Source organism: Abramis brama (genome assembly GCF_963993115.1).
Source record: "Abramis brama genome assembly, chromosome: 11".
NCBI lineage: Eukaryota > Metazoa > Chordata > Actinopteri > Cypriniformes > Leuciscidae > Abramis > Abramis brama.
Window position 1 is genome coordinate 26,308,315 of NC_139973.1, and position 20,733 is coordinate 26,329,047.

Here is a 20,733-nt window from a genome sequence, read left to right on the forward strand (position 1 = left end):
TTAGAATGTGTACGCTCTTCCTGGGACAATGCGCTGAAAACGGTAGCTAAACCCAATGAATTCACAACGATTTAATAAAAGTGTTCTCATGTTATGTAATATGACAGTCCCAATCATAGTTATTATTATTAGTGCATTGCTGATTGAGCTGCGTGCTGAAAGAATACCGGTAAAATGGAGCACTTTGCTAGCGTGTTATTTAACTCAAAGAAACGCATCCTTTATGAGATTAATCAGATATATACAAAATAAACATAATATTATAAATTATATCTGCACAAAATGACGCAAATGCGTACCATTCAGAATGATGTGTTGTGGACGCACTCTTCCTGGAGCAACGCGATGAAACACGGTTACTAAACCCAAATAATTCACAATGTTTTATTACAATATTGTTCTCTTTATAATGTTATATAATATAACAATCCCAATCATAGTCATTATTAGTCGTGCAAAGATCGATTAAATGTATTATCGACAATTAATCGATCGTCGATTAATTAACATCCCTAAGCACTATGCTATGTTATGAATTTTAAATGGTTTCAATATATTGTGCAGCCTTAGAAAGTGGTCTAAGGATGCAGTTCATGGGTTCTCATCTGTGGAATACGCCACTTCTGGTATTTTGAGTTAATTGACACAGGTAAATTGCAATAGAGCACTCAATCGCATTTAAATCGAGCACTCTAATTTAATCGAGGAATCGTGAAAGCTCTAAATAAGTTTAAATCAAAGAATAGTATGTTGGCTTGAGAGAGCCATGTGACATGTGAGAAAGCATGTGAGATGCAGGCACCACTAAATTAACAAGCTTAAATATTAGATCAGTATGTTGGCCTTGTCAAGCCAATATAATAAAATGTGGAGGATGTTAATTGTGAAAAGATAATTAACAGGAAAGCTTAAACGGTGACAGGGTGCACATAACTAAGTGACCTGTTCAAGACACAATTAAGACAAAGTAGTATGTCCCAAAGCTTGTCTACTCTTCTGCTACATGCTCAAAAAGCATGTACTTTTTCTATCTTACAAAAAAAGTACATACTGTTAGGGCATAGTATAAGTAGGCAAATTGGGATTCAGGGACTGTCTTTGAGTCCACACAAAATTCCCCCCATCCTCTCCCAATTGATAAACTCCTATTTTGATTTAAAACAACAATTTTCAGGTGACAAGTTTGCATCCATCGACAATTGAACTCCAAGGCATTACCAGTTTTTTTTTTTTTATATATAGTTTAAAGTAAACAAACAAAACATACCAGTGTACTTTAAAAAGGTCAAAATGTTTATAGGTTGGCAAGTCTGAATATGATGTGTAGGTCAGTCAAAAGTATTTGTAACAAATTCTTACTTGTCATCCTTTTCTCCATCATTGCAGACGTCCACTATCTGCAGGATATTGTGGTTGGCACTAAGCTGCAGCGCACCTATATTGATCTGAACATACTCTTTCAGAAAGTCCTCAGCCAGCTGACGCACCTCTTTAGGCCAGGTAGCACTCCACATCAGCGTCTGTCTATCAGGCTGTCAAACCAAAAGAAAAAAAGTTAACTTTCCAGATGTACAGCATGAATCATTTTGAACTTTATTACAAATCAGGGGAGTAGAGTTGCAGCAGCATACCGGGTTCACTGTATTCCATGTTATGAAAATTGACAGTTATATACAGTGTACAAACTTGCGACAGCACACACATATGCAGTAGAGAGAATGTCAAAGTGAGGCTGAATAAAGTTTAAACATTATTTGTAGCGAACGATCCTATGTCCTGACCTAACATTACATGAAAAACTAAGGTGAACTACAATTTATTGGGCATTCAAGGTGAACATAATGGCATCAGTTTACGGATTAGATTAAATTAGATTAAGATTTCCAGTGAGGGGGTTCTGCCAGTCTCTGATCTTCCTACTGAAAGCCAAACTAAGTTTGAATGTTGACAGTCTTAGTTCTCTTGACCAGGAGGTGCTCAAACCATTTGGGGTTACTACTATTTTTAGAGCTCACAGGGGGTAACTTCCTATATTGTCTTTATATGCTTTGGTTAAGTGGTCAACACCTTTAAGGACTGCACACTGAATGCCTGTAAAATACAATGCATCACTGCTTTAGTCGGACTTGATGACTGCAGCGGCCAACCAAACAGCGCGTTCTCGAATCCTGCTGAAGATACACCCGATCATCTCTTCTGCTTTCCTTCAAGATACGGCGCAAAATAAACATGAATGTACATCAGAAGGCATGCTGAAATTTACTGAAAAACTTACTGAAATTTATTACACTGAATTGGTGTTTTAAAGAAATATGTCAATGAAACAGCTTCACATAACACTGCATTGTTTTGAGACTATTCATTTTGCAAAGGGGTTGTCATTTCTGTTAGTGGAAAGTACCACACTGTACTTACATTAAATATTGGGGTATATAAAATCACTTTGAGGTTGATTGTATGTGTTAAATATTCTTATATGTTGCATAAATTATTTAGTTTATTATTATTTATTTACTTTGGAAAACATATACCCATGGTAATGAGGAGCATGGTTTTATATCATGATTAGGGATGTAACAATTGACTTGCGAGAGCCACGGAGATCACAAGGTGCATCAGTGTTTTCATGGCAACCAGGTGTTGTATTTATTTTACTATCTCTTTTTCTAAATGTATACATGGATTTTGTTTTTAAATAATTTGTTAATTTTTATGGCATATTTTTCTAAATGTGTTCTGTTTTTCTAACTCTTGCAAGTGTAATGATACAAATTATAACAAAATAAATTAAAATCTTGCCTTTATAACAATGTGAAACCCCTGTTGTACTTAAATTTAACTTAGTCTTTTTATATCTGCTATTCCTGTGCAGGATGAGGGTGAAGAAGGTACCAGTGCCCACCCCCCTGACGCAGAGCAGGCTCTTGACCAGACAGACAGAAAGAGCTGAAACAACCTCCTTCCAAGAAAACAGCATGGAAAGATCTCCTTGGAGGGACTTTTTGGGATTTGTTTTAAAATTTCAATGTAGTTTTATTATTTGACAAAATATATTTAAATTTTTACAAAGAAATGTGCAGCATTTTGTTGAGAAAAGATAAAAGGACACTTTTTCATTTATAATTTGTTTTAAATCAAACTTTGTTTAAAAAAAATCGTGAGAAAATCATATTGTGAAATCAGTATCGTGAATCATACTGCATCGTGAGTTGAGTGAATCGTTACATCCCTAACCATGCTATTACTAATACTACAGTTAAACTCTGGATTCTGTGCAAAAACTATGGTACATTTTATTAAGGCAATTACAAAGGATAATTTAACAAAACAACTGTAAAGCCTGGATCCCATGAATTAAGGATGAAGCTTACTTCTCTTTAAATATGTTTTATGAACTTTTTTAAAAGTTCTGGTGAATTTTTATTGAAGTAAAATGTTAATTCAATGAGAGCCTGATGAAAGATAAATATAAGTATCTTACATAAATTAGGTTTTAACTCTTTACAAATGTTATTGTTGTTAAAGGGATATTTCACCCCAAAATGTAATCATTTACTCACCCTAATGTCATTCCAAACCTGTATGAATTTCTGTCTGTGGAACATAAAGGATGATCTTTTAAGAAATGTCTGGTTGTTGTTGTTTTGGGGTTTTTTGGCCATACAATAGAAGTCAAGGTTAACCTAAATGGTTTGGTTACCAACATTTTTCAAAATATCTTTTGTGGTTTACAGAAGTGATAATGTCATACAAGTTTTGAATGGCATGAGTAAATGAAAATATAATAGCAGTAAATTTACTTTATGGCACCCTAGCTCAAAATCAGTGCTTTACAGTCAAGTACATTTCTATGTGACAAAAATGCAATATTAAGTTAATTTCAATAATATCTAGTATTTATTTCATTATTTGTTTCTGTCTTATTTATTAATTAATTGATTTACTCCAATTTAAGGCCCAAACCCCAGCAAAGCATTCACAGGTGAACTTGTGGTCTGGATGGGCTGGATTTGTCCAGGGCCGAATTTTATCCCCAGTCCAGCACTGCCGTGTGCCCTTTTGCATATTGTATAGTAAAGACACTGCCTTTATCATGTTACAACCATTATTTGATAATACTGAGCAAACATGGCTTAATTCAACATTATATTGATGCAAGAAATCCTTCCCAACTGATGAAATTTATTTGGTCATGTGTCATTCAGGTAGATCCCTTACGGTCAAAGTGCGCAACAACTTTTTCTCTGTTCAGTGTACTGTGCATTTATGCCAAGAACAGATAGGTCTATGCATACAGCCGAATCAATTTTAAGCATTAGTAGTCTTCGATTTAACTCATTCTTGAACCTTTTCCTTCCCACCTGAGCAACACTTGACTCCATATTACGGAAATTTGAGGAGTGGTTAATAGGGATGGGCATTTCAAGCAAAAATAATATTTGATGATCGCTGGGAATTATTCGATTATTATTCGAAAATCGCACCCCTCCCCCACATGCACGCATGTATAGGCTACACACCAGAGCATGTGAGCGAAGCAGAGCAGTGTGATGCTTAAATATAACTTAAAATTTAAACATAAGTTTTATATTTGTTTAAATAATATAATGTTATTTTTTAATGTCATCTATGTTGATTATATGAAAAGTGAACAGCATGAGTAAGATAGCATCATAAGATGGGTCAGACATGATTTTGACCACTTCATTAAGTTTTGTTTTGTAGAAAACCTTTCTTTAAAGTGAATTTCGTTTTGTATAAATTTTATCTTTATTATTTTAATTAATGTTTCATCAACTAATTGCCTGGATTTAACCCCCTGGGGTCGGCTATCGCGCCGGCGCGATATGCTCGTTTTTTTCCTTATCAGTGCAAAAAAAAAATCGAAATACTAATATTAATTTTTATCTTATATGCTTGTGTTATACATCAATCGATCCTGTTTAGTGTGTTTTTTTTTTTGTGTGTGTATACTCATAATAAAAACAAAGTGTTGTGCTTTTTGCCAAATAAAGAAAAATAAACATGATGCGAGTTCTGCCTACTCTCCGTCAGTGAAGTTAATTCTGAAACGCGTCCGAAAATGAACTGTAACTCAGCGAATACTCAGTCAAATAGGCATACAGACACACAGGCATGAAGCTTGAATTCTCTTCTTTTAAATGAAGTAATTTTTATAAAAAACTAATATTCACAGTTTATGTAATATGTATGTAAAGAGAGAGATGTCAGTCGTTCTCATCTCAGCTAATTAAGTTTTAATGTGACTCCGCCCACGGAGACAGCGCTATACAAACGCAAATGTGAGGCGATCCATACAAACCTGTGAAACGCCCACATCAGCTGGATAAGGCCGGTGACACACTGGATGCGTGGCGTAAGCGTCTCAGCTGCGTGGCGTGTCCGTTTTTATTTCGGCTCCCATGTTAACAGTTTAGAGTTTGCACACTGCCTGCGTGAGACGCGCGTCTCAGGCGCGGCACGAGCCGCGTGGAAAACGCGTGCATGCTAGAAATAGAACCGACGCCTATTTTTCACGCGACACGCAAGCGTCTTGGAAGCGTTTCCATGCAAAATCGAATAGGAAAATCTGTTTATATGTCATTTTGACACGAATACATATTAATAAATGTAATTTTGATGTTTAAAAGTGTCTAGGTTTTGACATAAATGCAAATATAAATGTAATTTTACAAAATATTATCGATTTTCAAATACTGCTGTATTGAATGAACAGCTTTTAGCAAACTCTATTGCTATACTGAGATGAGGAATATATACTGTATGTGTTTTGTCAAAAATAAAGTCATCAACTAACTAATGAATCCTTTACTTTGAAATACGTATGATAAAATGTATACTTTAGTTTTGAAAGACGTTGACTAGTTTTGAATAGATTATAAAGTTTTTACTGTACAATAGACTGCCACATCAAATAAGCTTTTGTTTGCCAATTTTGCTCATATGTTAAATATAGTATGTTTTGTCAAAAATAAAGTCATCAAATAATACGTTTTGTATACTTTAGAAAGATTACACTTGAATTGTTGTTGTAATTGTAACCTTTTTAATATAAAAATATATTTACAAGGTAGATGTAAACAAACTATTAAAAGGTAAATATAATTTTTTTCTTTAAATAATTTGTATTGTGTTTTATTAGTGACAAATTTGGGGAGAGGATAAATATTCCAAAACTAAAAATACAGTATGAGAATTAACTGCACAATTACTAGACATGTTTACCTTGGATATTATACAATTTGCAAGCACAATTTGTGGAAAAATAAAAAAAAATTGCGATGCTTCCAAATGTGAACCAATATATATATATATGTATGCGTATATATATATATGTATGCGTATATATATATATATATATATATATATATATATATATATGTGTGTGTGTGTGTGTATGCATATATATATATATATATAAAAAAATGTATATATATGTGTGTGTATATGGGCCATTCTACAGAATTGGTGCAAACTGCTGTCCCTCATCCAAAAAACACATTTGAAAAGCATTTAATTATTAAAATCTTAGATGTTTACTAAGATCCTTCAATTATCTATTGAAACCCACAATAATATTTAAGATATCAGTAAGCTTTATATATATAAAATCATAATTTATGGGCTACTTTCAATTAGGAGGTGGCTGTCCCAAACCCTAACCCCTAAATTTCAACTTGTGAAAATGATATTGAAAATTTTTTTGCAAATTTTTCCATTCTTGTTTTAAAAAAAATATTTTTGTTTTTTTTTAAAAAATGAAGTTAAAAAAAATATTTATTTTATTTTTTATTTTTAAATCATGAAACTTTATCTAAAAAAAAGATGTCCTGCATTTTCATGTCACTACCAAAACAGTGAATGTTGTAGTCCATTGGCTGAGACTGATTTTAACCACACCCCTACATTTTTGATCAGGAAATATTCCTGTGTCCCTCTCTCTCATGTGCTATATGGTGAGTAGATTGATCCCATCATTTTGAGGTAAATGTGTTCTAAAGTCTAAAAATCTGTGTGTAACTTTAAGGAATGTCACTACCAAACTCATTTTTTCTGCTATTGAGCAAACTTTTTTGGATGTTATTCCATAAAATGTAGTTGTTATATGTGTTCAACTGTTCTGACCAGTGATTGCTAACCATGTGCTGATTAGCATCTTCGAGCTAGGCTCAAAAGTATCTAAAATTGTCACTACCAAAACAGTCACAACCGAAACATTTTCTTGAAGTTTCGGTTGTGACATTGTTTTGGTAGTGACAAAAGGGAACACATAATCCTTTATTTGGAGGAATAAACTACATTTTAGTACAGTTATGCAAATAATTACTACTGTAGTATGTTTTAGTAGTGTTTTAGTATGCAATATTCTGTTAAAATTCTGTAATGTGATGAGGTTACAATTACTTAAGGTTGCAGTCCATGATACTAGCTTAGGTGTAAGGTTGTTGTCAGTAATGTTAATTTCTATGATTAACTTGACAGGGAGAATGACATAAAACACCAACATGCCTAAAAAAATAGAAAAACTACAACAGAGAGACAGAGAGAATACAAACAAAGGTTGAGGGAAGACCCAGTGAAGTACGAGGAATACTTAAGGCAAGAAAGAAATAAGAAACGAAGGGAAGAAGGAAAGTTGAAGAGTATCAGTGAATTATCTGACAGGGAGCAAAGACATGTCAGAAAAGCATGGAGGAAAAGACAGAAAAGACACAGGATGATGGTGAAAAGACAAAAAGAGATGGAGACATTTTGCAGGGCTTCCACACCACCTAGCACTTCCAGTGAGGGTGATCAGACACCAGTACACACACACACACACACACACACACACACAGTTCAGTGGTTCTGGAGATTTATCTGAATGAGGAAAATTATTCTGAAATTAATGTTTTATGTAAACACACACACACACACACACACAGAGTTCAGTGGTTCTGGAGATTTATCTGAATGACTCATAAACAAAATGTTGAAAATGTGAAAATAAAACAAAGTGGTTCTGAGTCTACATTGTAAGTTGTTGTTTTTTTGGGAAGAAAAATCTATGAGCATACCTCTTCTCACTTGCACCTCAAGACCCAAAGTATAGAATAGCTCTAGGTGTTCTTATAAGATATTTACTGTCAGATGTGTGTCTGCTATATGTACTGACTGCATATGTGCATCATAGTTATTTATTTATATTAACATAAAATGTGGACAGTCTGATTCAGCCATGGCAAACTAAGTATTGTGGTCACTACCAAAACATTACTGTCACTACCAAAAATGTGCAGTCACTACCGTAACATGGGATGTTTTGTCAAAAATAAAGTATATTGAATTATCAACTAAGATGTTATGATAGTGTTTGGTTCAATGCATATTCAAACTAATGAATCCTTAACTTTGAAATCAGTACGATAAACTTTATGCCTTCTACAAAGAAAGATTGGGTTCAAAATACAACAAATCTCATAAATCACACTTAAAATATTATTAAAATTATAATCTTTATTGATTTAACCAGTAAAAATATTTTTTAAAAATAGAAAAAAATATATTTATAAGGTAGATGTAAACAAAATCTTAATAGGTCATTATAAGCCTTCTTAATAAATTATTTAATATTGTGTTTCGGTAGTGACAAATTTGGGGAGAAGGAAAATATTCCAGCATTTTCTGAAAATACAATATGAGAATTAACTGCACAATTACTAGAAAAGCTTACCTTGGATATTATACAATTTGCATACATGCAAAATTTGTGGGAAAAAACAAAAAAATTTCAAGATGTTTCCAACTCTGACTTTGCACCAATTCTGTAGAATGGCCCATATATGAAGAGTTCAGATGCAAAAGCCTCTAAATGCCATCTGAAATTTTCTTCTAGAATGATCATTTTTATGAATCTTGTATATTTAAGTTAGCTATAGGTGACACACCTGAATGAATGGCTCATTAAGTATGTGGGCCCCATTGTCTCATCAGGTGTGAACTACTAAATATGCATGATGCTGTTGGAGCGTTTACGCCCCATCCGCATATTGGCTTTCCAAACTAAAAGTGTTTCACAAAACTTAAATCAATGTATCGTTTTATGTGAATGATTAGGCAGGATGATTTTCACATCATTTTGAAGAAAAAACTCTAGGCGACGTATGTGTTTTGTGGCCTTATTTCAGAAACTTTCATTTTTAGTTTTTTCAATAACCATGCATAAACATTATTCTCTCAAAAATGAAAACATGTACATACATGTGGCTCACATATTATGGTAGTCCTGTTTGTGCTAAATAGAGTGTAATTTCACCTTTGCCATTAATATGTTTATAAGCAACTGAAAAAAGCACAAATGTCAGGGCATGTCAGAACATCTCAAGGACCCCAAAAACACCTCAGACCCCAGAGGGTTAATAAATAAGAAGCAAATATAGAAGATAGTATAGTCAGGACGTTGAGGCTGGCGCGATAACTTGCATTGCACGTGAACTGGAGCTCGTTTCATAAATGAACCGAAACTCAGTGTATAGGCTACTTGCCTCACATACATATACATATATACATACATGGAATGGGCTGCTTTATGCTTATGTAATCCGTATCAAGTGTGTGCATTTCTCTCCGTTCACTACTGCGAAGATCGCGAGTCAGCATCGTCAACTTCATCTTTGCAGCCGACACTGACACAGAAAACAAGTTTATTAATAAACAATTAAAATGTATCCTTGCTATAGGCCCTATTTGACAGATTCATAATGATTACTTTTGCCGGTTCTTTGTGGCAAGCTTTATGTGTGCCCTTGAGTGCGGAATAGGCTAAGCTATCTATATATTACGCAAGCGCTCATTATGGTTTAGTATTCTCTCCCATATATATTTAAGTAATAAAATTAATATAAATATGCAATTAGACTAATGGCTTAAATGAACAACTATTAATCACATATTTTCGAGCGAGTGTCCCTGAGTGGACTGAGCAAGCGGAGCGGAATCTCCAGAAAGGCACTCTCCGCTCTGGAGGAAATATTACTCCACTCACATGCTCTGGTGTGAGACAATGTGTATCTTATTCTGTTGTCTGAGAGTTGATTGACAGCTTTTAGGTGCGTTATTGGCAGTGCTACCCTCTGGTTACATGAACTTGTTACCACAGCATCAGCACCGAAAACACGGTGTCTTTTTTTAAAGACAATAATCGCACAACCTATTCGATATTCTATATTTCTATATATTCAACTAATCGAATATTCAAAAATCTTGACTCATCCCTAGTGGTTAATGGCCATTTTTAATAAGCCCTTCAGAATGATTAAACTTGATTTTGTCCATGCTCCTGTTAAAACTTCGTTTTAGACCGATTTAGAGTCCTGATAGTAATATACAATATGAGAGACAGTCGGGAACGAAACATATGAGAACGAAAGTTGAGACATGTTGCTGAAAGAATTTCAATTGAATCAATATGGAATCAAATTATGTAATACTATGAAATTGTGGTATTTTCTGAAGCGACATCGTGAAAATCTCATACCGTTGCAACCCTACAGGGGAATGAAACTTTTAGAAGAACTCACACGAATCTGATCAACAACTTTGCGAATTTGAGGTTCAAAACCCATGTCCAGCATACGATCTGCCTCATCCAGGACCAGGTAGGTGCAGCGGCGTAGGTTAGTTTTCCCCGTCTCCAGGAAATCAATCAAGCGACCTGGGGTCGCAATGCAAATTTCAACACCTGTTTAATGAAAGCACACAATTAATAAAACGGTTTAGGACTGTACTTCCATGGAAGGATTTTTCAACACAGAGTATCTGCAGGCTTTTAAAGGTTGTATCAGTGATTTCAGGCCCAAAAAAAAAAAAGATCACATTCATTTAAATTATCTGTACATTTTTACATCTTTAGCTATGAATATAGGCAGAAAGAAAATACAATCATCTTTGCTAAAGTTTTCTAAAAAAGGGTCTAGTCCTGGCCCACTTAAACATATGTAGCCTCAGAAACAAAGTTGAAGAAATAATTACACTTTGTCAATCGGAGAATATTTATATCTTAGCATTGACAGAAACCCATTTGGATGACAGTTTTGATAACTCTGTTGTTGCAGTTGATGGCTATAACCTGTACAGAGGATAAACATGGTGGAGGTGTAGCATTATACATTAAAGATAGTATTGTGGTCCTGCCAAGAAATGATATAATGTGTGTTGATGTTGAAATATTATGGATACAGATCCACATCCCTCATTCTAAGCCTTTTTTAGTTGGATGCTGTTATCGTCCCCCAAGTGCTCATGTAAGTTACTTAGACAAAATATGTGAAATTGTAGATAGAGTGTCTGATGAAAGTAAAGACACATTTCTTTTAGGGGATTTTAACATAGATTGGTTCTCCAAATTTTGTCCCTTACGTAAAAAACTGTCCTTAATGGCCAGTCTCTGTAATTTCACCCAGCTTGTTATTCAGCCCACTAGAATCTCTGTAGGTATTGATGGCAGGAATACATCTACATGCATTGATCTGATATTCACTAATATACCAGAGCTTTGTTCACAAACAGTTTCCAGAGCTGTGGGGTGTAGTGACCACAATCTGATCGCTTTATCAAGAAAAACTAAATTGCCTAAATCTGGAGTCAGAATTGTTCTCCACAGGTCCTTTAAAAGGTTCAACCCAGATTTATTTATATTAGACATCAATAATATGCAATGGTCAGATGTTCTTGAAGAACAAAATGTCAACACTGCTTTAAATATGTTTATGGATAAATTAATGAAATTGGTTAATATGCATGCTCCCCTTAGGAAAAGGTCAATAAGAAGTAACAGTGCTCCATGGCTGGACAATGAATTGAGATCATTGATGCTTCAAAGGGATAAAGCCAAAGCAGTTGCTCAAAAAACAGGGAAGCCTGAAGATAGGAAGACGTACTGCACACTAAGAAACAAAGTCACAAAACTAAATCATAGTAAAATGATTTAATGGTTATTTTAAACAGAACATTTATAACTCTGTGAATGATGGAAAAAAACTGTGGAAAATACTGAATGTATTAATGTGTAAGAAGCCAAAGTCATCCCCAAAATTTGTTAAATGTGAGGGGCAGTTTATTACGAAGCCACATGATATTGCAAATTATTTTAACAATTTTTTTACAAGAAAAGTGGATAATTTAAGATTTGACATGAACAAAACTGACAGTGATGCATGCCGGAAATTGGTTGATAACATAATGCAGGGCAAAAACTGCCATTTCCAATTCAATACTGTAACTCAGGATGCCGTAGAGAAGCTGCTACAGGGTCTATCTATTGACACATCTGCAGGTATAGATAATTTGGAAGGAAGAATACTTAAAGTAGCTGCGACTCAGCTTTCAAAACCTATAAGTCACATTTTTAATAGGTCCGTTTTGAATGGTACTTTTCCTGAGCTTTGGAAACAGTCAAAAATTATACCCCTTCTTAAAGATGCAAAAGCGGGCTTTACTGGATCAAATAGTAGACCAATCAGTTTACTCCCAGTGTTAAGCAAAATTTTGGAGAAGATCATCTTTAATCAAATAATGGATTATTTCAGTACAAATGAATTGATGACAAAGTTCCAACATGCATATAGACAAGGCTTTTCCACAAACACTGCCCTAGCACAAATGACAGAGGAGTGGCTAACATGTTTGGATGAAGGGAAACTAGTAGGAGCTGTGTTTTTGGACTTTACAGCAGCTTTTGATGTAATAGACCATAGTCTTCTCATAGCCAAACTCAAAGCATATGGTTTTTCACACTCAGCACTAACTTGGGTGCATAGTTATCTTTCCAATAGGACGCAACAGGTTTTTTTCAATGGTAGTCTTTCCAACTGCTTAACAACATCATGCGGCATAGCACAAGGAAGCTGCCTGGGTCCACTTTTATTCTCAATATTTATAAATGATTTTCCACATGTTTTTAGAAAGGCTAGTGTTATGTATGCTGATAATGCTACTTTGTTCACTGCAGCATCAACATTACCTGAACTCAATGAGAATCTCCAGCATGAGTTAAACACAGTAGTGGACTGGGTGAAAAAGAATAAATTGGTACTGAATATTTCCAAAACTAAATGTATGATATTTTGCAATAGATACATGTTACCAAGTATCACCCCACTTAATCTGCATATAGAGAGCAATGTGGTCGAGCAGGTTATTAGATTCAAACTGCTGGGTGTTAGACTAGATAATTTATTATCTTGGTCAGACCAGATTGACCACATTGTCAGTAAGATGGGCAGGGCTATCGCTATGTCCAGAAAATGCTCTGTATATTGTCCAACTGCTACATTGAAAAATGTCGTCCAAAGTCTTGTTCTGTCTCACTTATATTACTGTCCAGTAGTTTGGAGTAGTGCGGCCCAAAAACATCTAAGAAAACTTCAAATTGCACAGAATAGAGCAGCCAGAGTAGCTCTGCACTGTTCTTTTCGCGCTAGTGTGCGTGAGATGCATATTACATTATCTTGGTTAACAGTAAAGGCAAAAGTAAAATATAATCTTTTTTTGCTCATGCACAAGGTCATGGCTAATGAAGCATATAACTTTATAAAAGAAAAAATATTGTTTAGTGGATATGGTCATGAGCATGTGACACGCTCAGTCAGCAACAAGATAATGATTACTCCTAGTCCAAGATGTAATTTTATGAAGAAAACTATTGTATACAGAGGGGCTGTAGAGTGGAACTTACTTCCATCCAGCGTCAGGGAACTCAAAAGTAAAATTTCTTTTAAGAAAACAATAAAACAGAGATTACAGGTGTGAAAGTATTACCTATTCTTATTTTTGCATGTTTTGTTTTAAATTGTTTGAATTGCATGTTGAATAGATGTTGCTTTTTGCATAACTGCATAATTTGTACTCCTTTTAAATGTGTGTCATGGTAGCTAATATATCGTATAGTTTTTATAGATCTTATTGATGTATTGATTAATTGAATTTTGTATTTTTGTATTGTGATTTCAGTGGACCCCAGGAAGACTAGCGACCACCATAGTGGGAGCTAATGGGGATCCAAATAAAACAATAAAACAATAAAACAATCTAATCTTTCCTAACGATCCGCTAGCTGCCCGCCCCATAAGCATGCCGTGAAAAAAACGCGTCTCTGTAGGCAGCCTAGGCTCTGAGATCTGCACACAAAAACAATTGGTTTCACCAACCACTCAAAACCAAAACAAATAGTGTTCCAACCAATCACTGACAGGGGGTGGGTGTTGTGAGGTTTGTATTTGTTCCTCCATCACGTCCCGGTGTATACAGTGAATGCATGCTGAAATTATTGTTGCGTGGCTACATAAAAGTTTAAGCATATGTGACGCATTGCCGCCAGGGCCGGCTCTGTAAATCTGGGGGCCCTAAACAGGATAATTTTGGGGCCCTGCCTTGCAGTGAATAATGGAGTATTGCCACCGCAAACCAGCAACTGTATACAATCTAACCCTTACACATTTCATCTGTACCTCTTTAACATGATTGCCCACAATTACTTTACTGCTTATTAAAGTACACTCACTGAAACAGTAAAAGTAAAGATTACAGATTTGCCAAATTTCTACATCTACTTTATTACTGTATGAATGCTTTGTAAATTTTAAAACAGCACTAACTGTTTTTGTCCACTAGGCAGCTTAAAACCTTTAGTATTAAAAAATCTTCAATAAAGTTGTTGCATAGGCCTACTACAGGTGTTTCTGGAGTCTCGATCTTTTCTTTTCCCTTTTCCACACTTTAAAAAGAGTTGGACCAGTAGGCTAATTTCTTTGCTTCCTTCTAAAGTGATTTAAACATATTCTTCTATATTGATGTATCAAAGAGATTAAAAATTCTGCAAAAGATTCTAGTTTGAGTTGGTATTTATTTTTTATATATTCCAACTACAAAAACACTACTTCAGGGAACAATCATTAGCCAAATGTGTATATAAAATTTTTAGTTATAAAATATATACATAAATCTAATAAAAACTCTAGGTAACACTTTTTACATTTTACAGAGTCATTGTTGCACATTACATGTAGTTCATACAAAAATAATTCTTCAGTTAAAACTGCTTAAAATGTGGATTTCGTTGAAGTGCCTCTACTATAATGGGATAATGTCCAATTTAACGCACCCTCTGGTTGCCGAGAAACAGCGCCGCGAATTGTGCAGAAAATGCAATAGGCCGCTCTTTGTGCATTGTGTAATGTGCCAAGTTCAAAAATTAATGCAAAAATAATTCTACAGTAAAAACTGCTTAAAATTTGGATTTCGTTAGAGTAGTAGCTCTACTACAATGGGATTTTTTTTCTCCTTTTGTCTGCACCCGATTTCATTTTTGCGGTCAAATTTCCAAGTCCAGGGAAGAAAACGATTTTACACGGTTGGTTGACTGTTAAACCGCGGTGACACCGGCGAGTACCATCTGTACATAAGTGTAATATTTAACAGACTTGCCTGTCAGGAGCTTTGACAGATGTGTGTGCTGTTTAATGTGCAATACGTTTCCTCGGCACAAAACTTAAATTTTTTGGTTATATCTTTATCTGTGAATGTTACAAATTCACACAAGTATTTCCATTTTCCATGAATGCTCATCCAGACAGTCTGCGTTAAAATCATACACTGTACAAGGCTCAAAATTGCGACCATTTTAGCATATGCTCCTGAAATTTAATCTGTGCAACCTAAAAATATATTTGGGAGTAGTGTTGCACGATATACCGGTACTAGAAAGATATCGCGATACCCTGCTATTAAAAATGATACAATATTAACTTTTATTAGTACCGGTACTTTAAGAGTGACAGTACTCTAAATAATAAGAGCAGTATTTCTTAATTTGCGTAGCTGTGTGACAGCAGGAGTCAGGACGTGTACATTCACTAAACAACGGAAGCAGAACAGTAAAATATATACGCGCAGCACTTGACAAAGAAACTTGCATGCATGAGAAAAAGCGCGGGACGTGCTCGTGCTGCCGGGCTCAGACCTGAAGCGCGCGCACAAGCCGTTCAGACAGCATACGATCGCGACTTCAGTTCTCTTTCGTGGATTATTAGGTTTGAATAGTCAAAATGATATGTAAAAATGCACGTCCTGGCGAGTATTCACGTAAACACAGTCGGGTATGTCTTTAGTGAACGTAAACCGTTTGTAAAAAGAAATTGTATATGTTCCAATGTATTGGATACGTGCAGGTCTTAAAGGGCCAGACCGGCAGCGTAATATTCTGTGTGATTTAATGTTAATCCAACAACAAAAGAAAATAGACAGTCACCCAATGCTTGACTGAATAAATTTAATCTATTTATTAAGAATCAGTCTATAGTTAATTTATAGAGTGAAGACCTTATTTTTTCAGCTACAGAAGGTCTATTTAGCTTTCAAAAAATAAATTAAGCACTGTTTATTTTATTTGTCTCTGAAAGTATTTGTCATATTGTTTGTAATTTGCTTTTTTGCTTATTTTTAATAACAAAGATACAATTAAATTAAATATCTATATTATAATTATAAAATTACATTTAAAAAATATTTAATGACTCGTATCATGAAATAAGATTTTGGTCATCCAAACCTGTTCAGAGTTGTGAAAGGTTTGTAAATGTTAGCATGATTGATAATAATGTGATTGTTGAAAACATCTCGGTAAGGACGTTCACACTGACATGTAATTATTATTATTATTATTATTATTATTTTTAATAAAGGGGAGGGAATGGTCATAAAGCAGGGCAGGGACATGCTGGTCATGTGAGTTTTTAGCTTTTTAAAATTAATTTATAAAACAATGATTTGTAAGTTCTGTCATATTTTTCAATTACTTTTACTGTTTTAGTTTTTTTGCCGTGGTATCGATTCAGTATCGGTATCGAGGTATTTTGGTCTGGTACCGTATCGAAGTCATAATTTTGGCATCGTGACAACACTATTTGGGAGCATTTATGTGAGTGCAAATAACGGTTGTGGTGCGACCTGTTTTCATTTCTCTACAAAATGTTCGCAAATTACTGCACAGTGTGTACCTTATGTGCGCTGATACGCGGTGGCCGGACCATCATTCTATCCAATGTTACATAACCAATCAAACTTCATCCTTACGTTCTTAACTTTAAAGCAGATTTTAGATTGGTTAATATTAGCTGTCAATCACTCCCACCCCCTTTCACTGCGCTCCGTTGTCACGTAACAGGCAGCTGACTACCGCGCGAAATTTAAAAGGCTGAATAAGAGAGAAGATGAAACGAGGTTTTTCCTGCATTGAAATTTTTTTGGCAGCCACCAAAGCGAATTTATTCCGCTAAAGTCTTATTTGATCGGTGAGTGATGTAGATGATTGACTGCTGCGCTTATGACAGGGCGCATGTTATTGAAAGAAAGAGCAGAGAGAGCCCCTCCTCCAGCCATGCGCGCGCACTCTCACCGTCTTCAAACTGTCTTGCTCTCCCTATAGTGGAGCGGCTAAGTGCTTATGTTTGGCAGAATCGTTCAGTTTATGATACAAGCATGAAAATTGGCTTGAGCAGTCTCCATGGGTCACTTGACAAGAAAATTGTCCGAGCCACTTGAAATTTCAAGATGGCGGCCATTTTTCAAGATGGCCGACACCTTAGTGGAGCAGTTAAGTGATATAGTGGTTTATTTGGTGATACAAGCATGAAAATTGGCATGAGCAGTCTCTGTGGGTCACTTGACAATAAGCCACCTACAGCTACTTGAAATTTCAAGATGGCGGCCATTTTTCAAGATGGCCACCACCTTAGTGGAGCAATTAGGCTTAAGAAATCATTTATTTGGTGATACAAGCATGAAAATTGCCATGAGCTGTCTCAAAGGGTCATTTGACAAGAAACCGCCCACAGCCACTTGAAATTTCAAGATGGCGGCCTTTTTTTTCCCAAGATTACCACCACCTAAATGGAGCAGTTAAGCGATATAATTGTTTAGTTAGTGACATAAGCATGCAAATTGGTATGAGCAGTCTCTAAGGGTTGCTTGACAAGAAAACACTCTCAGCCACTTGAAATTTCTATTTTCAAGATGGCCGAGCCCTGGATCCTCAAAAGATCAATTTTCCGATAGAAATGTATTGGGGTTTTTTTCATTAAGGACGATTTGGTGTCATTTTATTTTATACAGTGAGGAAAATAAGTATTTGAACACCCTGCTATTTTGCAAGTTCTCCCACTTAGAAATCATGGAGGGGTCTGAAATTGTCATCGTAGGTGCATGTCCACTGTGAGAGACATAATCAAAAAAAAAAAATCCAGAAATCACAATGTATGATTTTTTAACTATTTATTTGTATGATACAGCTGCAAATAAGTATTTGAACACCTGAGAAAATCAATGTTAATATTTGATACAGTAGCCTTTGTTTGCAATTACAGAGGTCAAACGTTTCCTGTAGTTTTTCACCAGGTTTGCACACACTGCAGGAGGGATTTTGGCCCACTCCTCCACACAGATCTTCTCTAGATTTGAGCTCCCTCCAAAGATTCTCTATTGGGTTTAGGTCTGGAGACTGGCTAGGCCACGCCAGAACCTTGATATGCTTCTTACAGAGCCACTCCTTGGTTATCCTGGCTGTGTGCTTCGGGTCATTGTCATGTTGGAAGACCCAGCCTCGACCCATCTTCAATGCTCTAACTGAGGGAAGGAGGTTGTTCCCCAAAATCTCGCAATACATGGCCCCGGCTCTCCTTAATACAGTGCAGTCGCCCTGTCCCATGTGCAGAAAAACACCCCCAAAGCATGATGCTACCACCCCCATGCTTCACAGTAGGGATGGTGTTCTTGGGATGGTACTCATCATTCTTCTTCCTCCAAACACGTTTAGTGGAATTATGACCAAAAGTTCTATTTTGGTCTCATCTGACCACATGACTTTCTCCCATGACTCCTCTGGATCATCCAAATGGTCATTGGCAAACTTAAGACGGGCCTTGACATGTGCTGGTTTAAGCAGGGGAACCTTCCGTGCCATGCATGATTTCAAACCATGACGTCTTAGTGTATTACCAACAGTAACCTTGGAAACGGTGGTCCCAGCTCTTTTCAGGTCATTGACCAGCTCCTCCTGTGTAGTTCTGGGCTGATTTCTCACCTTTCTTAGGATCATTGAGACCCCACGAGGTGAGATCTTACATGGAGCCCCAGTCTGAGGGAGATTGACAGTCATGTTTAGCTTCTTCCATTTTCTAATGATTGCTCCAACAGTGGACCTTTTTTCACCAAGCTGCTTGGCAATTTCCCCGTAGCCCTTTCCAGCCTTGTGGAGGTGTACAATTTTGTCTCTAGTGTCTTTGGACAGCTCTTTGGTCTTGGCCATGTTAGTAGTTGGATTCTTACTGATTGTATGGGGTGGACAGGTGTCTTTATGCAGCTAACGACCTCAAACAGGTGCATCTAATTTAGGATAATAAATGGAGTGGAGGTGGACATTTTAAAGGCAGACTAACAGGTCTTTGAGGGTCAGAATTCTAGCTGATAGACAGGTGTTCAAATACTTATTTGCAGCTGTATCATACAAATAAATAGTTAAAAAATCATATATTGTGATTTCTGGATATTTTTTTATAGATTATGTCTCTCACAGTGGACATGCACCTACGATGACAATTTCAGACCCCTCCATGATTTCCAAGTGGGAGAACTTGCAAAATAGTTTAACGCATCAAAATACAGTTGTGTTGATTTGTTGATTATAGATAGATTAGACAAGAGTGAATACATGCACTACCAGGGCACACTGGTGATATATCACTGCTGTTAAACTCAGAGTGGGGTTCAATGTCAGCTAATTGTAAAGTTAGTATCCCAAATGCTGTCTAATCTACCCCAAAACAGTTAGATAGCCGCACCTGAATTGACAGGTTGTGCCAGCGCGGGAGAGCCGAGCCAAGGTTAATGGGGTTTTAGTTAACCGGATGGTGTACAGATCGCACGGGATATAAATGGCATTGGATGAACGATCGGACTAAGTGTAGGGTTAAGGCATGAACTTAGTTGTATCCCATACATCAAAGTGCTTGGTAAAAGGTGGTAAAAGGATAAACCCTCGGCCTCTGCCTATACATTTGCTGCAGACATGGCAGAAGCCATCATAACAGTTGAGAAAACTAACTGGGACAGATGTTTCATTTGTCAGCAGGACACCAAGGAAAAACTCATTCATCCGAGTTTATTCAACAGAGAGCACGATCGTACTGGTTATGATACCATTGCAAGAAATGTTCCATTATTTCATAAGATCAATGCTCTGCCTATCTTACTTAGTCCAACCCGACTAGATGAAGGTGATGGCATAGAAAACACATTGACAAGAAACAGAGCAAAATATCATTCAAGCTGTAAACTTATGTTCAATAACACAAAGCTGGAAATGGCCCAAAAGAGAGCATCTACTGCTGCTAAAGACACTGAAGATACCAAAGATGTCCATGTCAAGAGGCCAAGAGGATCCCAGCCCTCGAAAGCTTTGTGCTTTATATGTGAAGATGAGAGTGCAATGTCCCCCTTACGAGAAGCAATGACGATGAAACTTAATGAAAGAGTCAATGAATGTGCCAGGAATCTAAGCGACATGAAGCTCCTTGCAAAGCTTACTGTTGGTGATGTTGTTGCACAGGAATTTAAATACCACCCTGCCTGTCTCGTTGGACTGTACAACAGAGAGCGAGACCATCTCAATGCCATCAAGCA

General features: G+C 36.1%; 1 protein-coding gene across 1 annotated transcript in view; it reads right to left on the reverse strand.

Annotated features, from left to right (window-relative positions):
* The window catches only part of LOC311092562 (putative ATP-dependent RNA helicase DDX5), a 65,661-nt gene that overhangs the window by 15,419 nt on the left and 29,509 nt on the right, over nucleotides 1-20,733 (reverse strand). Inside the window, exons 7-8 of the mRNA XM_084129376.1 lie at nucleotides 10,581-10,741; nucleotides 1,360-1,532 (exon numbers count right to left, since the gene is read on the reverse strand). Of these exons, the coding sequence (XP_083985502.1) occupies nucleotides 1,360-1,532; nucleotides 10,581-10,741 (334 nt within the window). The remainder of the gene's footprint in view (nucleotides 1-1,359; nucleotides 1,533-10,580; nucleotides 10,742-20,733) is intronic.